The 26,389-nt window shown below is 47.5% G+C and overlaps 2 protein-coding genes across 8 annotated transcripts in view; both read left to right on the top strand.

Annotated features, from left to right (window-relative positions):
* TACC2 (transforming acidic coiled-coil containing protein 2) overlaps nt 1–7,658 on the top strand; it is a 234,980-nt gene extending 227,322 nt beyond the window's left edge. For 3 of the 6 annotated variants that reach the window (XM_023224385.2, XM_023224383.2, XM_023224382.2), the window contains 4 exons: nt 1,224–1,384; nt 1,633–1,739; nt 2,128–2,248; nt 7,107–7,658. In XM_023224385.2, coding sequence (XP_023080153.1) covers nt 1,224–1,384; nt 1,633–1,739; nt 2,128–2,248; nt 7,107–7,172 — 455 coding nt within the window. In that variant the 3' untranslated portion in view covers nt 7,173–7,658. The remainder of the gene's footprint in view (nt 1–1,223; nt 1,385–1,632; nt 1,740–2,127; nt 2,249–7,106) is intronic. The other 3 variants (XM_023224381.2, XM_023224384.1, XM_023224380.2) reach the window with 3 other exon arrangements.
* A 17,913-nt stretch (nt 7,659–25,571) lies between these two features.
* The window catches only part of BTBD16 (BTB domain containing 16), a 68,169-nt gene continuing 67,351 nt past the window's right edge, over nt 25,572–26,389 (top strand). For both annotated transcript variants that reach the window (XM_023224396.3, XM_023224397.3), the window contains exon 1: nt 25,572–25,796. The gene's annotated coding sequence lies outside the window, so the exon portion shown is untranslated. The remainder of the gene's footprint in view (nt 25,797–26,389) is intronic.

The following is a 26,389-nucleotide window of genomic DNA, read 5'->3' as shown; positions in this document are numbered from 1 at the left end:
TGAGTGGGCGCTTCTCCCTTACCCCCTTTGCTGTCACCAAGGGAGCAAATGGTTCCTCACACACCTGGGCCAGGGATGGATCCACACAGAGGACAGAGGGATGTTTTGTGTAGAGTAGTCGGAGAAGGCCTTTCCCATAAGTGTAGAAATGAATTTTTAAGCAGCCATAAAAAAGAGCAAAGCCATGTCCTTTGTACCAGCATGGACACAGCTGAAGGCCATTGTCCTCAGGGAATTAATGCAGAAATAGTGCACCAAACACTGCACATTCTCATTTATAAGAGGGAGCTACACATTGGGTACACACAGACAGGAAGATGGGAACAGAAGGCACTGGGGAATTCACAGTGGGGACGGCAGGAAGGGGGACAAGGGTTGAAAAACTGCCTTTCAGGTACTATGCTCAGTACCTGAGTGACAGGCTCATTAGAAGCCCATACCCCAGCGTCAGTCACACAGTATGGCCATGTACAACCTGTGTATGTGCCCCAAATCTAAAAATACATATTTTCTAGATATTTGGTGCAGATGATTAGCTTGGAATGGCCACGGGCCAGAGAGGTGGGGCAGAGGACAATGGTTCCTCTCACCAGGATCAGCCACTCGGAACTGGGCTGACATTGAATTATATTGTACATCACTGAGAAACTAACCTTGATGGAAATAGCTCCATGTTCCTTGGAGTTATGACACTTGCTGTATTGCAGACACTATCTGTGCCTGTGTGAATGGAATTTCAGAGGAGACGGTTTTTTGGGCTCTGGGTTTCCAGACGACCTCTCTGTCCTGATACGTAGGAGAGCCCACCCCTCACAGCCCAGACCTCACACCCTTTAACTGTCCCAACACAAAGTTCACTAGCAATGTCTTCTTTTTTACTTTATGGATCTGTCTGCTTGCTGTCAGCAACCACGTGGAATCACCAGGGACACCAATATAGACCTGTGTAGGGGCTGCACTGGTCAGGTTAAGGAATAGTGATGGCTCATTTCTTCCTTACGCGAGGCTGCACAGGCCCGGGTCTGGGAAGCCGGGGCGCTGGGTTTTGTTCTGTTAGAGACAGTCTGGGAGGGCTCTGGGGCGTGGGTTCGTCCCAAGGAAAAGCTGGGGTTTGAGGTGTCCCCGCCGGTGAGGCTGAGTTGCATCTGAGGCCTCGGCTGGCACCAGAGACCCAGTTTCGACTTTCTGGGCTCCATCATTTGGCTCCTGGTCTCTCCTGCCAGAGGACGAACAGAGAGAGAAGTCGGTCTCCCACCAGACAGTGCAGCAGCTGGTTCTGGAGAAGGAGCAAGCCCTGGCTGACCTGAACTCCGTGGAGAAGTCTCTGGCCGACCTTTTCAGGAGATATGAGAAGATGAAGGAGGTCCTGGAAGGCTTCCGCAAGGTGGGGCTGAGTTTGGGGACGATGGAGGAGGAGGATCTGGTTGAGAGAGATTGTGGGAAGCACTGGGTGGGGGTGGGGTGCCGGAAGTCGGTCTTGAGCCACCTGCAAGGAGGGGGTCCATGCAGGCTGGGGAGGCAGACTTGCCTGTCTGGGGTTACACCCGCATCCGAGAGTTCATGGGGGTTCCCACCACTCCCGGGCATTTGTTCTCGTGGGCTTGATGCCTGTCCTCTGCCCTGCCGTGTCAGAATGAAGAGGTGCTGAAGAGGTGTGCACAGGAGTACCTGTCCCGAGTGAAGAAGGAGGAGCAGAGGTACCAGGCCCTGAAGGTGCATGCAGAGGAGAAACTGGACAGGTAACATTAGCCACTGGGGGTGGCTCCCAGGGGCCTCCCAGCAGCCCTTACCCAGGCAGGCTGGGACCTCTGGCAGCACCTGTGACATTAGCTTGGAAAGGGGGAGTCATCCAAGTGTGTGTTTCAGTAAGACTCGTGAGAAGGCACACACAGTTAGCATCATTTAATCAGTGGAGGATGCATGTTGCAATGTCCAGGGTGCCCCGGCTCCTTGGCCTCATGGCGATGGAATTGGGTTTGGTGTTCTCATGGGCTCCTGTGCTCCAGCTCCAGTTGGTGGGAGCTGGAGCCAGACAGGACCACTCTCCCTGCCCGGAGCTGGGAAGCAGGAGGTGTCTCTAGTGATCCACAAAAAAGAATGATAATTCCGAGCTCCCTGTCTCCGCAGGGCCAATGCTGAGATCGCTCAGGTTCGAGGCAAGGCCCAGCAGGAGCAAGCCGCCCACCAGGCCAGCCTACGGAAGGAGCAGCTGCGAGTGGATGCCCTGGAAAGGACGCTGGAGCAGAAGGTAACAGGAGGGGTGTGGCCTCCAGGTGGGCCGGGCTGCTGCCCTCTGTGCTGCTGGCCAGTCCAGATAGACAGGCTGGGCTTCCCTGGGCACTGCTGCTCCTAAAGACGAGTTCATGTTTCATGCGCATACCCTTGGCTCCTTCTAGAAGTTCCAATTTCATGCCAGCCCTGAGACCGGCTTCCTCTCCACCATTCCTGGAATTGCAGCCTGCATGTGTGTTTACTGCCATTTTCATTCCTTTCCAACATTCATTCGTTTGTTGGATATTTATTAAGCGCCTACAATGTGTTAGGCGTAGCCCTTGAACCCCTGGATCCAGCATGTTTACTGGTGAGTGGAGGGGTGCCCACCAGGCCCTGGCAGCGACGGCCAGCTGATGCAGAGCAAGGGCAGTATCAGGACTGGAAGGGCACCAGGTGGCCTCTAGGGACAGGGGTGATCTTCCCGAGGACACTCAGCTTGTGCCCAGGTTTCCTACTTTTGGATCTGGCACCCGTCGTCCACTGTGAGCACTGTCTCCCTGGGTGTCCAGATAAGACGTTCCCTCAGCCCAGCAGGGCCCTCTGAGCACTGGGCTGTTGAGTCTGCGTGTGTGGGTGAGGGCCAGCCTCCCTCCTTGGATGTGTTTCTCAAGAAGAGGATTTCCAGATGTGCAGCCTCCTTCCAGTCAGTTTCCTGAGCCTTGGGGTCCCCCTGCATGGTCATCCACGAGCCCAGCAGCCTGGATTAGCAGCACTACTTATGCATTTTGGGCCTTGATAGGCAGTGATGGGGCATCCTTTGTTGGCATCAGGAATCCATGTGCCTCCCGAGTGGCCTCTACTACCCCAGGAGCGCCCAGCCAGCCCCGGGGGATTGACTGTCCTCCTTTGCCCACTGTGGTTGGTGGTGGTCTCGAGGGGCATTTGGGCCAAGCGGTGGTGATCTCTGCCCTGGGCAGGTGCCAGCCCTCACTCCACCTAAGTGATGTTGGGGAAAGAGCCCTGGGGAGCAAGAAACAGGGTTCCTGGCCCCACTGCACCATCTGTCATGGCCTTGGGCAAGCCTTGCACCCCACCTCAGTGTCTAGGTTCCTTCTAGCTGTGAAAATTTGAAGCCTGCATCATTGGGCAAATGGATTTCCCTGAGGTCCAAATCTGATACTCACCCAGTCTCCTCTAAGCCCTGTGCCCTACAGGATGTTCCTGGTTGCCATGTTACAGATCATTCTTTTCCTTTTTTTTTTTTTTTTGAGGCAGGGTCTTTTTCTGTTGCCCAGGCTGCAGTGCAGTGGTGCCGTCATGGCTCACTGCACCCTCAACCACCTGGGCTCAAGTGATCCTCCTGCCTCAACCTCCTCAGTAGCTGAGACAACAGTGCCCCCTACCAGCCTAATTTTTTTTATTTTTTATTTTTGTAGAGATAGGGTCTCACTTTGTTGCCCACGCTGGTCTTAAACTTCTGGGCTCAAGCAGTCCTCCTGTCTCGGTCTCCCAAAGTGTTGGGATTATAGGTGTGACGTTAACTTAATTCTTTACCTTTCTTCTTAGGATGAAAAAGACAGATGGCTACTAGACAGTTTAATATCAAAATTGCATTTAAAAATAGTCTGGAATATGCATATATTCAACCACCTCTGTTTTGTAGGCTTCGATGATTGCTCTTAGCAGTATAGTCAGAGCAAGATGTGTGGTCACAACTGTCAAGTGCAAGTTTTTGCTCACTTACCCAGTATTTATTTATTTATATATTTTTTATTATACTTTAAGTTCTAGGGTACATGTGCACAACGTGCTGGTTTGTTACATATGTATCCGTGTGCCATGTTGGTGTGCTGCACCCATTAACTCGTCATTTACGTTAGGTATATCTCCTAATGCTATCCCTTCCCCCCTCCCTCCTCCCCACAATAGGACCCGGTGTGTGATGTTCCCCTTCCTGTGTCCAAGTGATCTCATTGTTCAATTCCCACCTATGAGTGAGAACCCACCCAGTATTTATGGAGCATGATTATGGTTTTAGTGTTGAGTGTCCATTTTTTATTCATTGTATGTTGATAATCCATGTGTGGCATATTTGGTGACTTGAAAAATGGAATGTTTCATTAAAATGAAGATCATATTAGAAGCCGGGCGTGTTGGCATGCGCCTGTGGTCCCAGCTACTTGGGAGGCTGGGGTGGGAGGACTGCTGGAGCCCAGAAGTTCGAGGCTGCAGCGCGCTGTGATTGTGCCTGTAAGTAGCCAACTGCATTGCAGCCTGGGCAACAGTGCAAGACCCCGTCTCTAAAACAAAGAAATCAAAACCAACCATACTTCACAGTCACTGTGGCCATTGCAGCACTTGAACATAAAATGTCTCTTGGTGAGAAACGTAGCAATGTGTATGTTTGATATGGTTCCCTCGTTTCCTGTGTTTAAATTGCATTATCTTAAACTAAACTTTCAGAGGAATGAACGAATCGCACAGGTTCTTCCCTGAAAGACCTAAGTGATATCTAGGGGACAGTCCCGTCCTAAACAGATTCAGAAACATGATCCACCCAGGCAGTTCTTGCATGGAGGCGCTGGACATTTCACCCAATCAGCGCTTTGTAAAGACCTTTGCTCCATGAGCTGAGCTTTAAGCTGGGGCAGTTTGCTTAGTGGTGACTGATGATGCCAAGAGAGAGCCTGGAAAACTTCCAGAAATCACTTTCTAATGGGTCTGCCGATGCCTCTCAGCCATCAGTCACTGAACATGATGTTGAACAATTATAATGGCAAAGCCATATAGGAGCTGGGTCAACCTGAATTTGTGTTCCAGGCGTGCCACATCTGACTGGCTGTGTGACCTTATACACAACCCTAACTTCTCTGAGCCTCCATGTCCTCACTGAAAAATGAGGATCATACTGGCTTCCTTGAAGGCACTGTTGAGGGAAGCAGGGGAGGCCAGAGTCCCTGGGTGTGTTTAGCATGGTGATCAGCACGCGGTGAGCTCTCCAAGGAGATGGAGAATCACCAATAGCAGCCCCAGCAGGGGCCATAGTGGCAATGATAGTATTTATTTTTTTCTTTTGAGGTGAAGCCTGTCTCTGTTACCTAAGCTGGAGTGCAGTGGCACGATCTTGGCTCACTGCAACCTCCACCTCCCAGGTTCAAGCGATTCTCCTGCCTCAGCTTCCCTAGTAGCTGGGATTACAGCTGTGTGCCACTACACTCAGCTAATTTTTTGTATTTTTAGTAGTGACAGGGTTTCACTATGTTGGCCAGGCTGGTCTTCGAACTCCTGACCTCAGCTAATCCACCTGCCTTGGCCTCCCAAAGTGCTGGGATTGCAGGCGCGAGCCACCGTGACCGGCCAATAATAGTAATTTTAAGATTAGTGGTCAATGCTGTACCCCGTTCAGAGCCCCATCGTCCAGCTGGCCTTTCAGCGCCTCTCTTGAGTTGTTGACCTCAGGTGCAAATTCGAGCCAGGAGGTGGGCCAGGGTTTTATGTTCGAGGCAGGCTTCTCCCACAGCAGGGCCTGCTGCTGGAAGGACTGTGACTTCCCCTCCACTGAGGAGAGCCACTGTTTCCCCAGCACTGACACAATGATGAGTGACACCAGGAGTTCTAACCTAGGAAGAGAGGGCATGTGGGTCTGGGCTGGAACGTATCTCAGGAGTTCTGAGGTTTTCAGGGAAGGGCTCTGCACAGCCTCAGGGACAAGCTTTTGGTGAAGACTCACCTTCCGCGGGAATCTCAAGGAAAAGCTGGCTGTAAAACATCCCCGGTATGCTGGAGCGATGCAGCCCTCCTGGAGAAGGCCATTGGAGATTGGTTGTGCTGTTGAACTTTATTTATTTATTTATTTTTTTGAGACAGAGTCTCACTCTGTTACCCAGGCCCAACTGCAATGGCCCTATCTCGGTTCACTGCAAGCTCCGCCTCCCGGGTTCACGCCATTCTCCTGCCTCAGCCTCCCAAGTAGCTGGGACTACAGGTGCCCGCCACCGCACCCAGCTAATTTTTTGTATTTTTAGTAGAGATGGGGTTTCTAAAGACCCGTGTTAGCCAGGATGGTCTCAATCTCCTGACCTTATGATCTGCCCGCCTTGGCCTCCCAAAGTGCTGGGATTACAGGCGTGAGCCACTGTGCCTGGCCTGTGCTGTTGAACTTGATCATCATCAGAGCCAGCATGTAACCTATCTGAAAGCAAAGCCACACCGTCCGTGATGGAGGGATCGTCCCACTGGATCCCCTCACTTTCTGAGAAGATGGACAGTGTAGGATCATCTGTGCTAGACAAATCTGTGGCTGGTTCCCTTGATGAGACAGGCAAGCTGTGGTGGGAGAATCACCTTAAAGCCAGCTTGCATCTGCCCCCACCCCTCGTCATGACCCTGTAGCCCCAATACCACCTATTTGGCATGCCTCTGAGCAATGCCAGTGATCCCATTCATGCAGAGCTGCGGAACCCTCCTTACGCTATGTCTCAAACCACGGAGGGCTTTAGCCCAGACCCTCTTCACCTCAGATCACATCCTTCACAGGCAAATAAAGGGAAATGAACCAGACTAGTTGGTCCTTCACTCTGTGCTGGTCACTACCAGGAAACTGTACATTTATCACCTCATTTACTTCTCAGAAAGAAACATGTTATCACCTACGTTCTAGAGTTAAAGACAGCAAGGGTCAGAGAGGTTGTGTAACTTGTGGAAGATCACACAGCTAGAGCCGGGATGTATACTTGGATCATTCGGCTCCAAGTCATTTGTCTCACTGCTTTAGATAACTTCACTGGGACCAAGGGGGCCTGGTGGACCCCCATCTCCCCAAAAAGCCCCATGAGCATTCTGATTGGCCAGATTTCAAACATCAGCAACTTCTTTCTTGTCTACACTTCCAGAATAAAGAAATAGAAGAACTCACCAAGATTTGTGACGAACTGATTGCCAAAATGGGGAAGAGCTAACTCTGAACCGAATGTTTTGGACTTAACTGTTGCGTGCAATATGACCGTCGGCACACTGCTGTTCCTCCAGTTCCATGGACAGGTTCTGTTTTCACTTTTTCGTATGCACTACTGTATTTCCTTTCTAAGTAAAGTTGATTTGATTGTATGCAGTACTAAGGAGACTATCAGAATTTCTTGCTATTGGTTTGCATTTTCCTAGTATAATTCATAGCAAGTTGACCTCAGAGTTCCTGTATCAGGGAGATTGTCTGATTCTCTAATAAAAGACACATTGCTGACCTTGGCCTTGCCCTTTGTACACACGTTCCCAGGGTGAGCAGCTTTTGGATTTAATATGAACATGTACAGCGTGCATAGGGACTCTTGCCTTAAGGAGTGTAAACTTGATCTGCATTTGCTGATTTGTTTTTTAAAACACAAGAAATGCATGTTTCAAATAAAATTCTCTATTGTAAATAAATTTTTTTCTTTGGATCTTGGCAATAAATATGTCTCGAATTTATTTTCTGGGAAGGGTTGAGTCTTTTCTCACCTTTGTCAAATCAGATTTGGCTTCGTGCTCTTCTCTGTCTGGGCTCATTTCTTTGTCCATAGACTTCAATAACATTTCCTTTCTTATCGTGGCTGCATTTGTAGGATGAAGCTAGTGAGAAATACTGACTTGCTACTGAAATAACTAAGTGAATGCATTGGACTAGCTGAGATTTGGTTTTTACAAAACCTCTTTGATTTCAGGAAGCAAATCTATTTCCTTTTATTGAGTCAAGGAAGTAACAGACTGCCACTCTTTCTCTTCAGTCCCTTGGTGTGTGAAGGTCAATCCTGAAACCCCCATTCCCATCTAAAGAAAGGATTGGGAAGGGGTGAGCAGTTGCCAGTGGGCAGCAGGCCACTTTGGAGATTAAACTAGCAGTGTGCCTGGCCTTAGATCGCTTCATTGCTGCTGACTTGCTCAGGGCTCCCAGGTTGAAGGCTGGGTGGATGAGGGGAGTTAGTGGGTAGAAAGGTGCAATCATCTCGCCATCAGAGAAATGCAAATCAAAACCACAATGAGATACCATCTCACACCAGTTAGAATGGTGATCATTAAAAAGTCAGGAAACAACAGGTGCTGGAGAGGATGTGGAGAAATAGGTACACTTTTACACTGTTGGTGCGACTGTAAACTAGTTCAACCATTGTGGAAAACAGTGTGGTGATTCCTCAAGGATCTAGAACTAGGAATACCATTTGACCCAGCCATTCCGTTACTGGGTATATACCCAAAGGATTATAAATCATGCTGCTATAAAGATACATGCACACGTATGTTTATTGCAGCCCTATTCATGATAGCAAAGACTTGGAATCAACTGAAATGTCCATCAGTGACAGACTGGATTAAGAAAATGTGGCACATACACACCATGGAATACTATGCAGCCATAAAAAAGGATGAGTTCGTGCCCTTTGTAGGGATATGGATGCAGCTGAAAACCATAATTCTCAGCAAACTATCGCAAGAACAGAAAACCAGAAACCACATGTTCTCACTCATAGGTGGGACTTGAACAATGAGATCACTTGGACACAGGAAGGGGAACATCACACACCGGGTCCTATTGTGGGGAGGCGGTATGGGGAAGGGATAGCATTAGGAGATATACCTAATATAAATGACGAGTTAATGGGTGCAGCACACCAACATGGCACATATATACATATGTAACAAACCAGCACGTTGTGCACATGTACCCTAGAACTTAAAGTATAATAATAAAAAAAAAGGTGCAATCGTTTCCTAGGGCTGTCATTAACAAATCACTGCAAACATCTGCAGCTTCAAACGGCAAAATTTATTCTCAGTTCTGGAAGCCAGAAGCCCAAAATCAAAGTGTCAGTGGGGTGGGTTCCCCCAAGAGGCTCTGTAGGAATCTGTCCCATTCCTCTTCCAGCAACTGGTGGCTGCTGGCTCTCCTTGGTGTCACTTGGTGTGTAGCTGCAGCGCCCCAATCTCTGCCTCTGTCTTCACGTGACCTTCTTGCTGTGTTTGCGATTTCCCTCCTTTCTTATAAGAACACCAGCATTGGATTTAGGCCATCCCCAATCAAAGATGATCTCATCTCAAGATCCTCAGTTACATCTGCAAAGCCCCTGTTTCCAAATAAGGTCGCATTCACAGGTAGGAGGGATTAGGATGTAGACATGTGTTTTTGGTTACATGTGTGTCAATGGGATGTATGGTGTGGGCTGTAAACTTGGAAGGCAGACGAGAGCCCCGATGGCCCAGAGCTCAACTGTCTCTCTGCCTCGGCACGGTGGCTACAGGCTACTCCTCTCACAGGAGGACAACCCCCACCCATAACAGGACAGGCCTTACGCAGCCTCAGCTTTTTGGGGCCAGGGTGGGGAGTGTTCTCTGTGATTTACAAGGTGGATGAAGTTCGGCTGTGTCAGCTCCAAGGAGAGAGGACCACACATGTGCTGTTGGCCTGGCAGGCTGCTCTGGGGTGCGGGGATGCATGGTGTCTTTTGCTCTGAGGTCCTTTGTTTTCTTTCTGCTACACTTTCCCAATCTATCCAGCAGAGCCTGCCTCTGGTGCCACTGAGACCCTCACCTGCCAGGCACCCTAAGCCAGGGCAGCAGACTGCCTCTTTCCCACTGCCAACATCCTTTGCTTGGTCCAGCCTCCTGGTCACAGCACGTCCCAGGGCCCAGCCATGACCCCTTACCCAGGTGCTCGCTTCTCTAGGCCAAACCCCTGCTCTGGCCTCACTCCAGATTCTGACCTTGACTACGTTCTCAGAAATGCGCAGCTTCTATCGCTTGGAAACTTATTTCTCATTAAGTAAAACATTTCCATTGTGAAAAAGATTAGAAAACAGGTAAGAAAAAAACCTTATAACCCCCAAACCAAGAAACTGTTAATGTTTGTACATTTTATGGCCTTTTTCTCCATCTATAAAATATCTTATTTGTTGTTTGTATTTTTTTTTTTTTTTTTTTTTTTGAGATGGAGTCTTGCTCTGTCGCCCAGGCTGGAGTGCAGTGGTGCGATCTCGGCTCACTGCAAGCTCCGCCTCCCGGGTTCATGCCGTTCTCCTGTCTCAGCCTCCCGAGTAGCTGGGACTACAGGTGCCCAACACCACGCCTGGCTAATTTTTTTGTGTTTTTAGTAGAGACGGGGTTTCACTGTGTTAGCCAGGATGGTATCGATCTCCTGACCTCGTGATCTGCCTGCCTTGGCCTCCCAAAGTGCTGGGATTACAGGCGTGAGCCACTGCGCCCGGCCTGTTTGTATTTTTTAGAAGTGCCACCCAGTACCACCGTGTGCAGCCACCTGTGGTGATCCTGCATAGAGTTTTGGAAACTTTTTCCCCTAATACTATAATGTGACCATCATGTTATGGTAAACTTTTTATATCGATGAATATAGCTCTTCATCATTTTGAAGGCTGCATAGCATTCCATGTGCCAAAATGTGTTTAACCAACCCTCCCTGCCGTACTGATGAGCATTTATATTGTGTCCATGTTTTTGTATCATTATGCATGCCACATGAGTGTCCTTACATATATTTATGAATGTAAGTATTCTTTAGGTCAAATTCCTAAGAGTGGATCACCTGGGTTAAAGATGTCACTGCACTCCAGCCAGAGACCACTGGGACCAGTGGCTGAGCAAGTTGGGCTTATTGCTCGTTGCAAAAGTGAGCCAGGCACACGCCAGAGGAAGCCCTGAGCATCTCGGTTGGAGGGTCTTAGGAAGGCTGCAGACATAGGATTCGGACTTGAGTTAGTCTTTCCAGGGAGGATTTCAGGAAGCTGGGCTTTGGTCTGGCAATTCTAAGACTGGGTGCCTCGATAAATCTGACCTGCAAGAAGAGAGGACTAGAGTAACAGAAAGCTGCAAGTGGTACAGAAGCAACAGTCATGCATATTAGCCAGGATTGAGAGAGTTGGTCCTTTTTGTGGTTTGGATGATGTCCAGTGCGGCTGCAGACATTTGCGGAGTGGGCTGGTTTTTCTTCTTTAATTCACTGCAGTCCAAGTGGCCTGTCTGGTGCAGATGTTTTGTGAAATGGTTTACCCCCTGGATGCCAGGGGCTGCTTTTCTCTTTCTCAAAGGGTTTGCACATTTTTAAAGTTTGGGAAGCTCGTTGCCAAATAGCCTTCCTCTAAGGTTGTACTGATAGATGACCCTTTCGCTCCCCTCTCAGTAGTCTGTACATTTTGGAGTGTGTGATCCAGCCCCTGGGCTGCACTCTTTCTGCCTGTCAGCCCAGCCTAACGAGGAGGAGGAAAGAGACATCCGGAGTAGTAGTTGGAGTAAATAGTATAACTACGAGAAAATGTTTATTGTTTTCCCTCCATGCTGTGATTACACTTGTTCTCAACTAATTTGTGCTGTCTACAAAGCCTCCAGTAAAAGAACGTTTCTATTTGCTGTTACAGGTAAGTGTCTGAACTGAACAGACCCTGCCTGACTGCCATCAAAATTACAGTGCCCAGAGCAGATAAGCTCAGGGAAGTAGTCAATTCCCTTGCAGAACTGTGTCTTAACAGAGCTTATGTCTCTCTTGGTAAGAGTGACTCAGGCTGAGAAGCCAGTGGCCCCAGAATATAATAGATCATTCCTGTAGCTGGAGACCTATGTCATGGGTCTGACAATGCCCATTCTGTGCAACTACTAAGAAGGTTAGAGATGATCGCAGCTGCTGGGCACATGGTAAAGCTTCATCAATGGTGGAGATGATCGTGACAATGAAGATTATAGGACTTGGCAAAGAAGTGGTAAGGGCCTTTGTGGCCTGGGACTCAGGAGAAGTAGGCCAGCTCTCTTGGCCCCGAGGGGTTTGGCCAGGCCTGCTTCATGTCCTGGGGGCAGGGACCAAGCTATAGAAAGATTCCTCCATAGGGAGAGGGGGTTTGCCTCAGTCCTCCTCCTACCCAGGGGCTGCACGTAGGTGCCTTTGTGGATGGAGACGTGGCGGTTGGATCAGGCTTGCACTGCGTGCAATTATAGCCCACACAAACGAATGGAAAACTAAGTCCCAGAATCCCAGGTTTGGCCTCAGGCCCACCTCCATGCTTGGCTGCCTCGCTACCCCAGCATCACCCAGGCTGCGGCTCCGTTCCTGGGATGCTCCAGGAAGTGGCGTGCATCAGCTCACCCGTCTCGTTAGCACGCTTTGCAGTGGGCCCTGAGCAGTGTGTGTTTCTATTCAACCGGCTTCTCTTTTGAAACCCTAAAGGGCTGTGTCAGGTGCGCAGGGATATGAGATGGGGGAGGCCTCCAGGAGAGAGGGCTGGGGTGATGACTGCGCCCTCTTCACCACTCCCCCGTGGACGATCTGACTGGAAGGTGGAGAGGAAAGCTCACCTCAGAGGCTGCACCAGCCCCTGGTGAAGCATTGGGCTGCGGATCTCAGTTCCACCACTTCTAACTGTGACCGGGATAGGTCACACTGCCTCTGGGCCCATGGTGAGGATTCCTACTTAACCTCAAGGCCATTGTGAGGTGTGTCTGGCCCCAGGACCCACGTGGGCTCAGATGAGTCGCTTTTTCCCCTGCACTTATTTTCTCTCATGCACGTGTTCACCCTTGGGATGGCAGCTGAGAACTGTTTATATTATTTTGCTTTGCTGAGTGGGAGCGCAAGAGCAGGCACCTGACCCCATTTGAGGCTTCCCCCTCCCCACCATGCCCCAGCAGCTTTGGGATTCTCAGCATTCTTAGGAACTTTGGTTTGCTAAGTCAGCTGAAATCTTGAGCTTCTAACTTTTCTTTTCCTGGCTCAGCATTTCCTCGGGGCTCTCAAATTAAAGGTAGCTTTGTTGTGATACGAAGATTACCTTGTGAGGACAGGGAGTGGATATGAGTGGAGAGGGAGCTAGGAAAGACGGGGGTGGGCACTGAGGACGGCAGGGCCGGGACCAGGGGATCTTAGGGATTCCTTTTCTCAGCCCCTTGGGTGTAAGATCTGAGGGGCCCAAGGGCCATGCCAGGGAACATCCCCCTGTAGACACCTCCCCATTCCAGGCTGCTGACCTGGGAGAGAGAAGCCATCCGTGCTGTGCATGGGACAGGCGAGGGAGGCGACGGGGACAGCAAGAACTGCCTGGCTTGCTGGTGGTTGCTCCTTTCATCTGCTCCTTGGCCCTGGTAAGGTACTGAGGTTTCTTCCTCTATTTTTTTTTTGAAATGTGAATTTCAACATTTCAAATTACTGTTTCTTCTAACATTGTCTCTTTTTTTATTAAGGTTAAACATAAAATTTACCATCTTAACTGTTTTTAAGTGTACAGTACAGGATTAACTACATGCTTTTTTTTTTTTTTTTTTTTTTTCTTTCTTTGAGAAAGGGTCTTGCTTTACCACTCTGGAGTGCAGTGGCACCATCAGGGCTCCCTGCAGCCTCGACCTCCTGGGCTCAAGTGATCCTCCCACTTCAGCTTCCTGAGTAGCTGGGACTATAGGTATGTGCCAAAATGCCGAGCTAAATCTTTTATTTTTTGTAGAGACAGGGTCTGGCTACGTTGCCAGGGCTGGTCTCAAACTCCTGGCCTCAAGCAATCCTCCCGCCTTGGCCTCCCAAAGTGGTGGGATTATAGGCGTGAGCCACTGTACCTTACCCTAAGTGCACACTGTCGTGCAACAGATCTCTAGAACTTTATCATCTTACAATGATAAAGTTATTCTCATAAAGCCACAGTTCTCTATGCATTGAACAACCCCCTTTTTCTCTCCCCACCACCAACCACCATTCTACTTTCTGCTTCTAACAGTTTGACTACACTAGATACTTCACGTTAAGTGGAATCAGGCATTATTTGTCATTTTGGGACTGATTTTATTTTGCTTAACAAAATGTCCTTAAGGTTCATCCATGTTGAAGCATATGACAGACTTTCCTTCTTTTTAAAGGCTGAATAGTATTCCATTGTATGTATACACTGTGTTTTCTATATCCACTCATCCATCAGTGGACATTCGGGTTGCTTCTACTGCTTAGCTGTTATGAATAATGCTGCAATGAACATGAGAATGTAAATATCTCTTCAAGATCCCGGTTTCAGTACTTTTGGATGTATACCCAGAAGCAGGGTTGTTGGATCATCTGCTAGTTCTATTTTTAATTTTTTGAGGAACCACCATACTGTTTTCCACAGCAACTGCACTATTTTATATCCCCACCAAGAGTGCACAAGGATTCCAGTTTTTCAACATCCTCACCAACACTTACTCTCTGTTGGTTTGTTTTGATAGTGGCCACCCTAACAGGTGTGTGGTGATAGCTTATTGTAATTTGGATTTGTATTTTCCTGATGATTCAGGTTATTGAGCATCTTTTCACATGCTGCTTGGCCATTTGTATTTCTTTGGAGAAGTGTCTATCCAGGTCCTTTGCTGAGTTTAAAATCAGGTTGTTTGTTTTGTTATTGTTAAGTCGTAGGAGTTCTTTATATATTCTGAATATTAACTCCTAATCAGGACTATATATTCTTATTAAAAATTTGTTTGTAAATGTTTTCTGCCATTCTATGCATTACCTTTCTACCCTGTTGGTTGTTTCCTTTGCAGTGCAAAAGTTTTAAAGTTTGATGTAGTGTCATTTGTCTATTCTTGATTTTGTTGTCTGTCCTTTTGGCATCACATCCAAGACATCATTGCCATTCAAATGTAATGAAGTTTTATGGTTTTTTTTTTTTTTTTTTTTTTTTTTTGAGTTGGAGTCTCACTCTTGTCACCCAGGCTGGAGTACAGTGGCACGATCTTGGCTCACTGTAAGCTGTTCCTCCTGGGTTCAAGCAATTCTCCTGGATTACAGGCACCTGCCACCACGCCTGGCTAATTTTTGTATTTTTATAGAGATGGAGTTTTGTCATGTTGGCCAGGCTGGTATCAAACTCCTGACCTCAGGTGATCCGCCCACCTTGGCCTCCTAAAGTGCTGGGATTATAGATGTGAACCACTGTGCCTGGCCTGAAGTTTTTCCCAGCCTGAGCAACATAGCAAAACCTTGTCTCTACAAAAAAAATTTAAAATTAGCAGGGTGTGGTGGTGTGCACATGTAGTCCTAGCAACTCAGGAGGCTGAAGCAGTAGGATTGCTCGAATCCAGGAGTTTGAAGCTGCAGTGAGCTATGATCGCAACACTGTACTCCAGCCTGAGTTACAGAGACCTTGTCTCAAAAAAAAAAAGGAAAGAAAAGTTTTTCCCTATGTTTTTTCTAGGAGTTTCATAGTTTTCAGGTTTTATATATTTAGGTTTTAAATCCATTTTGAGTTAATTTTTGTGTATAGTGTAAAGTAAGGGTTCAACTTCATTTTTGGCATATAGATATCCAATTTTTCAAACACCATTTGTTTCCCCATTTTGTAGCCTTGACATCTTTGTTGAAGATGATTTGACCATATATGTGTAGTTTTATTTTGGGGCACTCTATTCTGTTCCATTGACCTATATGTCTATCTTTATGCTAGTACCATACTGTTTTGATTACTATAGCTTTGTAATATGCTTTGAAATCAGGAAGGGTAAGGCCACCAGTTTTGTTTTTCCTTCTCAAGATTGTTTTGGCTACTTGGGGTCCTTTGAGATCCCATATGAATTTTAAGTTTCTTGTTTTTTTTTTGAGACAGGGGCCTTGCTCTGTCGCCCAGGCCAGAGTGCAGTGGCACAATCTCGGCTCACTGCAAGCTCCACCTCCCGGGTTCACACCATTCTGCCTCAGCCTCCTGAGTATCTGGGACTACAGGTGCCTGCCACCAAGCCCAGCTAGTTTTTTGTATTTTTAGTAGAGATGGGGTTTCACCATATTAGCCAGGATGGTCTTGATCTCCTGACCTCCTGATCCACCCGCCTCGGCCTCCCAAAGTGCTGGGATTACAGGCGTGAGCCACCGTGCCTGGCCTGATTCTTTTTTTCTATTTCTGCAAAATATGCCTTTGAGATTTTGATAGGATTGCATTAAATCTGCAGGTTACTTTTAATGTTATTAAGTTTTCCAATCCATGAAGTGGGTTTTCTTTCCATTTATTTTTGTCTTCTTTAAATTCTCTCAGCAATGTTTTGGAGTATTTAGTGTACAAGTCTTTCTCTTTGGTTAAGTTTATTTTGATGCCATCATAGGTGGGATTGTTGTCTTAGTTTTCTATTTAATTGTCCATTGTTATTGCATGGAAATGCAACTGGTTTTTTTGTGTTGATTTTGTAGCCTGCAACTTTACTGAATTCATTTATTAGTTCTATCAGCATCTTTGGAATCTTTAGTTTTCTAAATTTAAGTTCATGTTATCTGTGAACAGAGATAATTATACTTCCTCCTTTTCAAGTTAGATGCCGTCAGTATCACAAATTATATCTTTTCATATTTTGTAATCATTAACATAGGTTTGGTTTTTTGTGGGGGGTGGGGAGTGGGGAGAGCTCTGTCACCCAGGCTGGAATGCAGTGGCATAATATCATCTTTACCAATCAGTTCAGCCAGCGATTCTGAGGACCTCAGCCTCAACCTCTGGGGCTCAAGTGATCTTCCCACCTCAGCCTGCTGAGTAGCTGGGACCACAGGTGCATGCCATCATGCCTGGCTAATTTTGTTTTTTTTTTTTTATAGAGATGAAATCTCACTATGTTGCTCAGGCTGATCTCAAACTCCTGGGCTCAAGCAATCCTCCTGCCTCAGCCTCCCGAAGTGCTGGGTTTACAGGCATGAATCACCATGCCCAACATAACATAGTTTTCTAGTTACAGTTATTTTTAAGCTTTTTATCTTCTAAATTCTGTATAAGAATTAAGTGACTTACACAACAATTACAGTATTACAGGATTCTGAATTTGTATATGTATTTAGTTTTTCTAGAGAGCTTTCTATTCTTGTTTGTTTTCATATTATCTATTGTTTTTTCATTTTAACTTGAAAACTCCCCTTAGCAATTCTTGTAAGACAAGTCTAGTAGTGATGAACTTCTTCAGTTTTGGTTTATCTAGGAAGGTCTTTATTTCACCTTCATCTTTGAAAAAAAGAAGAAGTTTTTGTCAGATATAGTATTCTTGGTTGGCAGTTTTCTTCTTTCAGCACTTTGAATATATCATTCCACTCCTTTCTAGCCTATAACGTTTCTGCTGAGAAATCTGTGATAATCTTATAATTGCTCTCTTGTACATTATGAGTTGCTTTTCTTTTGTTGTTGCATGATTATTTCTTTGTCTTTTAGTTTTAACAGTTTGATTTTGATATATCTTTGTGTGAGCCTCTTTGGGTTTAGTCTAGTTGGAATCCTGTAAGCTTCTTGAATGTGGATGTCCATTTTCTTCCTCGGATTTGTGAAGTTTTCAGTTACTATTTCTTCAAATAAGCTCTCTTCCCTTTTCTCTCTTCTCTTTCCGAAGCTCTTGTAATATGTGTATTGGTCTGCTTGATGGGGTACATGTGTCTCTTAGATTTTCTTTACTTTTCTTCATTGCTTCTTCCCCTCGCCAACTTGATAATTTCAAATAACATCTCTTCAAGTTCCCCTGATTCTTTCTTTTGTTTGATCAAGTATGCTGTTGAATCCCTTTACTGATTTTTTTAAAATTTCAGTTATTGTATTCTTCAGTCCCAGAATTTCATTTTGTTTTTTTTTTAAGTTTCTATTTCTTTGCTATTTTCGTTTTGTTTATACATTATTTTCGTGATTTTGTTCATTTGTCTCTTTTTGTTCTCTTGTAGCACACTGAGCTTCTTTAAGATGATTATATTTGTTTCCTTGTCAGGTAACTCATAGATCTCCATTTTTTAGGGGCAGTTTTTGGATTTATTTGATTGGATTTATTTGATTGGCATTTATTTGATTGGATTATGTTTTCCTGTTTCATGTGCTGTGGGGTTTTGTTTTTATTCTATTTTTTGCTGTGATTTGCTCATTTGAAAAACAACAATCACAGCAGTCTCTCCTCCCATCTTTATAGACCAGCATCCTACAGGGAAAAACCTTTACCAATCAGTTCAGCTAGTGATTCTGAGGACCTCACAAACATTTTCTGAGTATGTATCTTCTCTGGGCTTGTGTGTATAACTTCCCAAATAGAAAGGTTTGCTGGTTTATTTTCAGGAGCTTGTAGGCTCTTGTTCCTTATAATGTCTGTTGGTAGTGCTGCAGGTTCTGTGGGACTGCGACAAGACACTGAGCTCTCTTTTGTTCTCAGTGATACCCAGGCACCCAAAATATGCCAATTCCTCATCATTGCTCCAAGAAAGATGAGACAGAAACTAGTTCTGTGGGCATTGTGCCAAAAAGCTGAAATGTTGAGTGCATATTCCAGTCCTCTTTTTCTTTCCCAGTGGAGAAATCATGAGGTTTTTGCTCCAGATTGCACCAAGTTGTGCTGGCTTTGGGGAAGGGCTATCTTGTTTTTGTATGAAATGGTTTTTCTTGCCTGTTTCAATGTGGTTATTCTTTGCTTTGAGCTTGCATGGGGGTACAACAACTTCTTAACTCATTTCTGGGATCTCAAAAGGCTTTTTGAGCTGTATGTCGTCAAGTTAGTTTCCCTGTCCGGGAACAAGATCAGGAGCTTCCTATTCTGCCATCTTGCCCAGATCCTGAACAAAAGCCTCTTTGTTTTTCACAATGTTCTCACTAGAAAAAATTGAACAAAGCAGGGTGGAGCTGTGTATGGATAGGGTCAAAGTGTGTGTATGCCCAAGGATTGTTGGAAGGAGGAAAGATATTAACATTTGAGCACCCACAATGGCTCACTCAGGTTAGTACTATCTCTTTTTAGTCTTGAAATGATCTAGTGAATGAAAACTATTTTTATTTTACAAGAAGGAAACAGGCTCAGAGAAGTTAGAAGACTTGCTCAGGTCAATCAGGAAACGAGGCAGCCGGGATTCAATCCCAGGTCTTCATGACAGAAAGGCCCACATCCTTTACAATCCCTGGAGAAGTGTTTTCTTTACAAGGAATTCCAAGCAGAAGGTGGTGGGGAGATGAGGTACAGGGGTGAGGATGCTCCCAAGCACATGTGGTGGGTTCTCACATCCATTCTTTAGTCTAGTTGGTGGTGCTGCCTTCAAGTCTGGACTGGACTCCTCCACTGCATTTGTGAACTATAGAAAGAATTCTGCTTGTTCAGTGGATAGAAGCCGCAGTGGGGCTCACCTAGGGTGTACATTGTTAGATGCGTTGGAGTGGCCTTGTTCTTCCTCATCTTTGTTTGTTTCCCTTGGGTGGTCAGTGGACCAGTGGTACCTCCCCAGGTTGGTGGTGACCAGCCGGGCAGGGCTTCTGCACTCTCAGGGCCGGACTCTCAATGGCAGAATCTGGAGAGTTCATGGACTGTCTTTTGGGTTTATTTGAAAAACTAACTTGGAGATCAAAAGAGATAGGACTACATAAAACTCAGACTCCTTGGCCTCTATGAGCCCTGGGATATTGAGCCACTTCTCCTCTTCCTTCCTCCTTCCTCCGTTCTCACCTTGCACTGCAATCAGACTGTATGGGCCATTCCTTCAGTGGCTCCTTATTTCTCCACTCCAGCCTAGCACATGCTGTTCTCTCTGCCTGGGACATTCACCCTTATCCCCATCATTTTGTCTTTCAGCTAACTTCTATTCTGTTATGTCACTTTCTCCAGGGAGTCCTCCTCGAACCCCTGGGCCTGGGTCAGTGTTTAAAAATGTAGGTTTTATTATTATTTTATGATTGAGATATGGCGAGGCCAATAGATAAGGAGATAATTGCCTTTGAGTAGTTTGTTACAATTCTCAAGAGGAGGGGGCATACCCCACCACTGGGCACAAGGGCACACAAGGAAGCAGTAAGGTTAGGAGACATAAGGGGTGAGGGGAAAACATGGGCAAGAGCCTTTATTGTGGATCCCATGGGAAGAAATGAGGGAAGCAGTGTAATCAGGTTTAGAATTGGTGAGTTTGAATAATTTCAGTGGGCTCCGGGGTATAGGGATAGTCTCTCATCTGGTAGTATTTGACCCTGGGTGATTAGGGCAAGTGGATAGCGGCCCTGAGTTTGACAGCTTGATAAGGGAGGTGGCCGGGCGCGGTGGCTCAAGCCTGTAATCCCAGCACTTTGGGAGGCCGAGAAGGGCGGATCATGAGGTCAGGAGATCGAGACCATCCTGGCTAACACGGTGAAACCCCGTCTCTACTAAAAATACAAAAAACTAGCCGCACGAGGTGGCGGGCGCCTGTAGTCCCAGCTACTCCGGAGGCTGAGGCAGGAGAATGGCGTAAACCCGGGAGGCAGAGCTTGCAGTGAGCTGAGATCCGGCCACAGCACTCCAGCCCGGGCGACAGAGCAAGACTCCGTCTCAAAAAAAAAAAAAAAAAAAAAAAAAGATAAGGGAGGTGGTTGGGGTATAGGCTCTAGCTTACTTGGTTTGTATATGAAAGGCATGCTTGTAGGAGTCCTTTACTAACTCTAGGAATTATTAATAGCTAGCCCTGGGAGGGGCAGTCCCTCCAGAGTGAGCAAGGCCCCAGATGTCAAAGCATCAGAATGACAAAGCAGGTTAATGTGGTTGATTGCCTCTCCTACGAATTCCCGCAGCTCACTGACTTGACTACACTGCGAGCCTTACAGTGCAGATGTTAAACCTCCAAAAGTAAGGTGCCCAGGCATGGAAGGTGATTTTCAGGGGCAGCTCATGTACGACCTTTTTTAAGTTATGTAGTTATTTTAATGTATATTCCAAATAAACCAGCATACTAAATATGTTACTTCGTTGATAAAATAAATTTACTTTAAAAACATCATAATAAAAATGTTATGTAGAAATGTAAGTCCAGTATTAAAGAACAATTTTAAGCAAATAACATCAGAGACTGCAAAGGTAGTGCACATCCTTCTCTTTGTCCATTTTATCTCTAGCACCCGATACAATCTTGACATTCAGACCTTGTCTAAGTGAGTGAATGAAGCAGCCCTAGGCCAGCTGCATTGACGTCACCACACTCCAGAACATCTTGGAAAAAAGGATCAACAGTGGATGGAGCAGAGGAGTTGTTTTAGCTGAACCTTTTTTGGCAGATGAGAAAATTGGAAGCCAGAGCCAAAGAGAGGACTTCCTCAAGGTTCCACAGCAAGTTCATGGCCAGTTCTGACCCAATCTTGTTCGTTCTTTCTTTCTTTTTGAGATAGAGTCTGGCTCTGTCACCCAGGCTGGAGTACAATGGCATGATCTCGGCTCACTACATCCTCTGCCTCTGGGGTTCAAGTGATTCTCCTGCCTTAGTCTCCTGAGTAGCTGGAATTACAGGCACACGTCACCATGCCCAGCTAATTTTTGTATTTTTAGTAGAGACGGGGTTTCACTATGTTGGCCAGGCTGGTCTTGAACCCCTGACCTCAAGAAATCCACCCGCCTCAGTCTCCCAGAGTGCTGGGATTACCTCCACCTCCTGGGCTCAAGCGATTCTCTTGCCTCAGCCTCCTGAGTAGCTGGGATTACAGGTGCTCACCACCACACCCGGCTAATTTTGTATTTTCAGTAGAGACAGGGTTTCTCCATGTTGGTCAGGCTTATCTCAAACTCCGGACCTCAGGCGATCTGCCCACCTCAGCCTCCCAAAGTGCTGGGATTACAGGTGTGAGCCACTACACCCGGCCATGGTCTGTCTGTCTTTTGGCTCATGCAAGGCCTCCACCAGGGGCTGGTCTGGAGGCAGCACTCCTAGAGCAGCCTGTACCCTGGCTGGGTGCACTGGGGCTCTCAGGCACAGAATCTCCAATCTTCCAGGCCCCTGAGGCTCCGGATTTTCTCTTTTCCTCAATAGAGGTAAAGGATGTGTCTAGGGTCGCACAGCTAGCCAGTCAGAACCAGGTCAGAATTGGGTGTTCTTTTCAGTGTACTCCACCACCTCTCCATATGGGTGACTGGATGGAGTGGGCTGAAATGGGCTCTCTGGCAAGGTAATAAGCTCCCCATGCCCGAGTGTGCAAGAAGATAGATTTCCCTTCATAATCCCCCTGACTGTGACATAGGAGATTTTGGCATAATGGGGTTCCAGCCAAGGGCAGTGCTCAGCGAGGTTTGATGTCTGAGTCACTGAAGACCTTTGCTCTTCGGATTTCCAGCTCATTGGCTGCTTCATAGGCTGGGCCCAAGGGGCTCAGTTACTGACACCACCAGGAAAGAGTTCTCAGGGAAACATGCTGGAGGCTATTTCCATTTATTTGTGTTTGCTGTCTTTGACTTTGGGCAATAGCTCAGCTCCTGGGAGATCTGTAGGGGATGTATGTGTTGAGAGTTCTAGGGGTGAGCTGAAAGGCCTCGGATCCTTGAGCTGGACCCTGCAGAAAGCGATGGATTCAACAAAGGCCAGGGTTCTGCCTAGGACTGCTGGGAGCGTGGCATCCTGGGACGCTTCCCCAGAGTGGCCACTAGAGGGAGCCCGCTCTCAACTGCACCCCTGAAGTGATACCTGGAGGCATCCCTAGGTTGGCCCATGATGGAGCAGGTGGGATGTCAAGCTGGTCCAGGGTAATGTCTTTCAAACTTGTTAATTGAAATCTTACGTGGGGCCCCACATTCCAGGGACAGTTAGCAGGGAAAAGTTTGGGGTGGAGGGAAAGGAGCCGTGTAGAGAGAGGAAATCTGTCTGTTTGTACACAGACTTCTGTTCAGCCCGTCTCCGCCCCCATGTTCTTGGCACTGGGCTAGGAGGGAAGCCATGGGCCAGACCTGAGGGGGAATGGAGAGCAACACGATGGTCAGGGAAGAGAGAAGGTGCGCAGCGGCTGTGTGTGCACGCCCGTGCATGAGTGCCCAGAGGAGCCTCTGTCACTGCCCTGGAAGGAAGCTCAGCCTGAGGGGTGGGCTGCACCTCCAGCTGCCGCATGTCCAGCAGAGGGCGTTGGTTACCCTAGTCCCCATCTGCCTCTGCGTCAAGAAGCACAGCATCCATGGTGAAACCCCATCTCTACTAAAAATATAAAAATTAGCCGAGTGTGGTGGCAGGCGCCTGTAATCCCGGCTACTGGGGAGGCTGAGGCAGGATAAATGCTTGAACCCGGGAGGCGGAAGCTGCATTGAGCCGAGATTGCACCATTGCACTCCAGCCTGAGGGACAAGAGTGAGACTTCATCTCAAAAAAAGCAAAACCAAAAACAAAAACAAAGCACAGTGTTGCCATTAACAGTCATGCACAAAAATGCAGGCGGAAATGTCTAACACTTAGCAAACAACTCAGGTTAAAGAGTAAGTACAGTAGGACCGCATTGTCAAAAATGTGTGTATACATACAAAATGTTGATGTACTATTAATGATGCTGAATTTGGCTGTGGAATCCAAATGATTTTTATTGTTAAAAATTTTTGCCTCTGAATTTGTGCCTATAGATGCATTGCATTTGTAACAGGAAAATACACTAACAAGTGTTTGTTTTTCAAGCCTGAGGGAGGCCCACACCTGGCTCAGGAGTGCAGCCTCCGCCTCTGGCTCCTGAGGCCCCTGCAGCAGCTGTTAGAGGCCTGCTTCCTGTCTCGTGCTGCCCCTGAGGGTCTAGGGATGGTGGGCAGACCCTGAACCGGGGCTCCTAACCCCCCTCCCCAAGACATGCCCGTGTCTTCAGCCCCTTGTCACCTACATTATTCTCCCACCGGTTTTCTTACTGTGCACGTCCCGCCCTACCTCCGGATCGCCAGAAGAGCTACACTGAGAGGTGAGCAGCAGTGGGTTCCTTTGGACCCCACCTCAAATCCTGACTGCAGCACCAGCTGCTGCTGCTTCTACTAAACACCAGAAACCTGACAATCAGCTGCTTCCCCAACCAGGTGGCAGTTGCTGGGATCAGTTGTATACTACCACGAAACCTCTTGAAATCCAGTGCACAACCAGGAGACATTGCTCTAAGCTGAAGTGCACCTCTGGAAGCTACTAGAACAGCCAAAAGATGCTCTTAACACACATGCATACATGGATGCAATTGCAAATGAGGACATAGGCAGGTGGGTACAAACACCAGGGCCATGTTCATGCCCAAACACAGAAGCAGACATACCTATGCATACATAACCACATGTGCACACGTATGCATGTGGCACTCAAGCATATGCACAGGCAGAGTGGTGGTTACGGACTAGTACATCCAATTACCCAATTCTAGAGATGTTTATGGAGCACTTTCTAAAGTCCAAGTTTGGTTGCAGGGCTCTGGGGATGCAGAGATGGGTGAGCCACTCACAGAATGTTCCACAGTGATCAGCTTCTCTGCAAAGCAGAATACGGTGTTGGGAGGGGTAGAATCACAGAATTTGAGGGCTGAGGGGGAGATAAATTCAGGGGCACCTCCCATTTATAGAGTGTTTCATAGTTTCTAGATCACAGCCACAGGAGACAGCACAGCTACTTTCCTGTTTTACTTTAGGATGTATGTGACCTAGGAGAGGCTGGCGTCAGGTCTTACAAGCTGCACTGCCTCCGGGTTCCTGTTACTGTAACTAGGGATTTCTGTGATCCCTGGGGTGGTGGTCCAGGCCTCTGATGGACCCATGGTGACCCACGTGGCCCTGACCCATGTGGCTTCCACCTCCCCATCCCCTAGTTCGGGTCATGGGCTTCACAGGCCAAGTTGCTGAGGACACTGCAAGATTGTACTCAGGGCCGGGCGCAGTGACTCACACCTGTAATCTCAGCACTTTGGGAGGCCGAGGTGGGCAGATCACCTGAGGAGTTCGAGACCAGCCTGACCAACATGGTGAAGCTCCGTCTCTACTAAAAATACAAAAATTAGCCTGATGTGGTGGCGGGCACCTGTCATCCTAGCTATTCAGGAGGCTGAGGCAAGAGAATTGCTTGAACCCGGTGAATCTAAGAGGCGGAGGTTGCAGTGAGCCAAGATCACACCACTGCGCTCCAGCCTGGGTGATAGAGTGAGACTCCATGTCAAAACAAAACAAAACAAACAAAAAAATCCAAACGCCTTCACTCTGGATGCCAGCTTGAAGGCTCTTGGTCTTGTCCTTGACTTTGAGGCAGTCCTTAGCTCCCAGACAGAGCAGCGTTAAACATCATAATCAACAAAGTACCTCATTAGGCATAGCTTTTAATAATACAGAACCCTCCATTTTTATTGAAATATTTTTGTCAAAACCCAGAAAACACTAGAAATAGAGCAGCCCAGAATGCCAGAGCTGGGAGGGATCTGAGAAGTTTCCAGTCTAATCTCCTCCTTTTACAGGTGAAGCCTGAGGATTTGGGGGTTGACTCTCACTCAGGCTCTGTCCTGGGTTGCCCCAGGAGGAACAGGAATGGAGGCACTTGGCACCCACATTGGTCCCTGAGATGCCATCATTCACATCTTCTCCCCATCAGCCAGGGCCTTGGACACAGCCCCAGCCTGAGCTGAAACCCGGCCCCGGAACAGGAAGTGCTTGGAACCTTCCCTGCTGTTGCCGTGGTGCTCACAACCACCCAGGAAACCAAAGGCAAGCTCCCCCTGTCAAAGCCCCTTGGCCCATAAGAAGAAAACGGTGAGCCCCGGATGTGATGAGCACTCCCCGGCTTCAGGCTCAGAAGGCGCCCAGCCCCCAGCTCTCCTGTAACTCAGAGGCCACTGTGATGCGAGTTCCTCCACTCAGGAAGCTCCTGCTGTGAACACGCCTGTGGTGGGCAAGAGGGCTTGAGAACGGTAAGTACGATGGGTACTTTTCAGCCACTTCAGAGACCAAGAAGGGTGTCTTAGGGACAGGTGCTGCTTAGACTTGGGTCCCTCTGGTCTACTTGGCAGGGAGGGAGTTTGGGGAATCAGGAGGGGTCTGGGAGCTGAGAGACCATTGTAGGTAGCTCCTGCCCACCCGCAGGGACCTCGGCACAGGCTCTCAAAACACATGAAGGGGCAGATTGCCTGGTGGGATGAAAAAGAACACATTTCCAGGCCGTTGAGATGTCCCTGGATTTCAAGATCAGCTAAAAAAGTTCTTAGATATTGATCTAAGAAAGCAGGAGCTTTGGGTAGCTGAGTGCAAACCCTAGCCTGCCTCTCTCTGTAACTGAAGCGGTGCTCCGTGGGCATAGCGAGTCCCGTGTGGGGTTTATTCTGTACTGACCGGGTCTGCTTTAGAATGGAACCCTCTTCTCTCTTCTCAGATTCCTTTAGGCCACATTGAGGATTCGGGGGTCTATGTCTAGGGCAGTGGGAAGCTGGTGAAGGGTTTTAAGCTGAGGAGTTCATCATCCTGGCTCCTGTGAGGTAAAAGGATCAGAAAAGCATGTATGTGTTAC

This window comes from Piliocolobus tephrosceles, chromosome 9 (assembly GCF_002776525.5).
Source record: "Piliocolobus tephrosceles isolate RC106 chromosome 9, ASM277652v3, whole genome shotgun sequence".
Lineage (NCBI taxonomy): Eukaryota > Metazoa > Chordata > Mammalia > Primates > Cercopithecidae > Piliocolobus > Piliocolobus tephrosceles.
This window is presented reverse-complemented; position numbering and strand designations above follow the sequence as displayed.